At 31.8% G+C, this 3,335-nt stretch overlaps 1 protein-coding gene across 1 annotated transcript; it reads left to right on the top strand.

Moving 5' to 3' along the window:
* Positions 1 to 1,217: 1,217 nt before the first annotated feature.
* Positions 1,218 to 3,029, top strand: LOC107638898 (stilbene synthase 3-like). Its single transcript, XM_016342298.3, has 2 exons — positions 1,218 to 1,492; positions 1,817 to 3,029. The coding sequence occupies exons 1-2, from the start codon at positions 1,315 to 1,317 to the stop codon at positions 2,806 to 2,808; spliced, it is 1,170 nt and encodes a 389-aa protein (XP_016197784.2). The 5' UTR covers positions 1,218 to 1,314; the 3' UTR covers positions 2,809 to 3,029.
* Positions 3,030 to 3,335: the final 306 nt, after the last annotated feature.

The raw sequence follows: 3,335 nt of genomic DNA, 5'->3' as shown, positions 1-3,335 counted from the left end.
TGCAGTAGGTAGCTGGGCACTCGTGCTTGTCATTACCATTATATGCATGTCATGTTGAAATTTAATCTCTCGAATTAAAAATGTTTGTGTGTTACTTATTAACTAGTGGTACTTAATTAATTATTGTATATTTATAGTTAAGTGATCTTATTATTTCAGAAATACTAATTATTTTTTGAATTTTAGTTTTTAGTCCCTTCTTTGAATTTAATAATATATTATTTTAATTTTTTATACCCACTTTTACAGTAATAATTATTTAAAAAATTAAAAAAATTATTTGATTTTATTTTTTCTTTCTTTTAAAAACTGAATAAAGAACAATTTTTAAAGAAAATCTAATTGTACTGTTATTATTTTAATAAGAATTTCAACATTCAAAACGATGTATACTTTGACTGGGTGTCTGAAGAGTATGGTGGATGACACTGGAGTTTACCACCATATATATGTTTGGTATTAATTAATTAGTCTTGCTTGAATAAGTTAAACAATAATATAATTAATTATATTATTTTATATACTACTACATACTATATATAAAGTATTTAATATATGTATTAAATTCATTATTTTTTATTTTTAAAAATTAAAAATTCATTTGCTGATTAAAATTAATGAATATACTTGTCACCAGTTAATTAGGATATGTAAAAAGGGTATATAATACCCTCAAACTAATTGGGTATCGAAGAAATCACCTATATAATTTTTATTACTGGTCACTCTCTCATCATTTTATCAATGGAAAATATATTTTCATAAAATAACTATTGCGATTCACAACTTATAAACTTGTAACAGTAAAACTGTAGACTATATATATATATATTTGAATAATGAAAATTATATATAAAATGATAACATACATCACTTACGAATATACAATAAGTACTAGTTAGTTAATTAATAAATAAACACAAACATTTTGCTTCGAAAAGATTTCAGCATGACATGGATAAATGGTACTAACGAAGCACGTGATGCCCAACTGCCTACTGCATCTGTTCAAGTAGCCGTCACATATAAAACAATAAAACAACGAAGAAGTCAGAATACATCTGCTGACGGTTTGAATCCAGGAACATTATTACGAGTTTACTACACTTTGAGTTGTTGAGCACGTTTTATATATATTATGTTCCAATAACTCCTCCACTATAATTCCACTTATGCCCCTAATCTGATGCATATAAATATCCCCCCTCTCCGTGCCTAATTCTTCACCAAAATACCAAACACATAGCTAATAAGCTTTGCTATCCCAAAGAACATAGCCAAGCTTTGCTATCCAAAAAACACTTCTAAGAAAAGATGGTGTCTGTGAGTGAGATCCGCAACATTCAAAGGGCAGAAGGCCCTGCAACTGTATTGGCGATTGGCACGGCAAATCCATCAAATTGTGTTGATCAGAGTACATATGCTGATTACTATTTCAGAGTAACTAATAGCGAGCACATGACTGATCTCAAGAAGAAATTTCAGCGTATTTGTATGTATTTTTATTAAGTGTTTTTAGTTTTATTTTGTTTAATATTTATTAAAAAAATTATTATTTTACTTTTATATTAATTAAAATAAAAAATTAAAATATTATACAACATATCATATTCACCGTTTGATATTAATAGTAATAACTACTTAATAATAACATTATTTTTATAATTACAAATTTGGATAAACTATATATTCAAATGGTACTTAAAGATTTAAGTCACTACGAAAATAACTCAAGAATAACATTATTGCTATATATTTCATTTTCTAGACTTTATCAAAGGTAATGATGGATGCAAATTACAATTTATTATTTCAGGTGAAAGAACACAGATAAAAAACAGACATATGTACTTAACGGAAGAAATACTGAAAGAGAATCCTAACATGTGTGCATACAAGGCACCGTCGTTGGATGCAAGGGAAGATATGATGATCAGGGAGGTACCAAGAGTTGGAAAAGAGGCTGCAACCAAGGCCATCAAAGAATGGGGACAGCCAATGTCTAAAATCACACATTTGATCTTCTGCACCACCAGCGGTGTTGCGTTGCCTGGCGTTGATTATGAACTCATCGTACTCTTAGGACTCGACCCATGCGTCAAGAGGTATATGATGTACCACCAAGGCTGCTTCGCTGGCGGCACTGTTCTTCGTTTGGCTAAGGACTTGGCTGAAAACAACAAGGATGCTCGTGTTCTTATCGTTTGTTCTGAGAATACGGCAGTGACATTCCGTGGTCCTAGTGAGACAGACATGGATAGTCTTGTAGGACAAGCATTGTTTGCGGATGGAGCTGCTGCGATTATCATTGGTTCTGATCCTGTGCCAGAGGTTGAGAAGCCTATCTTTGAGATTGTTTCGACCGATCAAAAACTTGTCCCTGGCAGCCATGGAGCTATCGGTGGTCTCCTTCGTGAAGTTGGACTTACATTCTATCTTAACAAGAGTGTTCCTGATATTATTTCGCAAAATATTAATGACGCACTCAGTAAAGCTTTTGATCCATTGGGTATATCTGATTATAACTCAATATTTTGGATTGCACATCCTGGTGGACGTGCAATTTTGGACCAGGTTGAACAGAAGGTGAACTTGAAACCAGAAAAAATGAAAGCTACTAGAGATGTGCTTAGCAATTATGGTAATATGTCAAGTGCATGTGTGTTCTTCATCATGGATTTGATGAGGAAGAAGTCTCTTGAAGAAGGACTTAAAACCACCGGTGAAGGACTTGATTGGGGTGTGCTTTTTGGCTTTGGTCCTGGTCTCACCATTGAAACTGTTGTTCTTCGCAGTGTGACCATCTGATATACTTAATTATATATCTATCTCTGCAAATATATGATTGTGTTATTTTTTAATAGTTTTTTTTTTTTGCTCCAAAATAAGGTCTAGATTGGCCCATATATTATTAATTGAGAGAAAACTTAGGCAAAATTGTCTATAGTTATTTGTTTATGTGAAGATTCAACATCAAAATTTGTAACGGTTAGTAAAGTATAAATCAAATTCTTTTATTTTGAGCAACATGTCACATACCAATATATATTATGGTTGCATTTTCATCTAAAAACAATTATAAGCACCTTCGTATGAGGTTCCATTTATAATAAAGTAAAAAAATATTAGCTATGATAGTATAAGGCTTGATAGTATTATGTTTGCAATTTTTATATTATTGTGTGCCGTAATATCCCATATAATTACCCCCAACCCCTGCCTCTGCTCCATCTTTTCTTACCCTTACATCTACCGAACTCATTTTACATTTTGTCATCCCTAATTATTGCAAAGCTGCAAATTCGCAGATCGGATGATGTTGTCTTCAATTTGGA

This window comes from Arachis ipaensis, chromosome B4 (genome assembly GCF_059453495.1).
Source record: "Arachis ipaensis isolate K30076 ecotype BB chromosome B4, ASM5945349v1, whole genome shotgun sequence".
NCBI lineage: Eukaryota > Viridiplantae > Streptophyta > Magnoliopsida > Fabales > Fabaceae > Arachis > Arachis ipaensis.
Note: the sequence above shows the minus strand (reverse complement) of the source record. Positions and strands in the feature narration are given on the sequence as shown.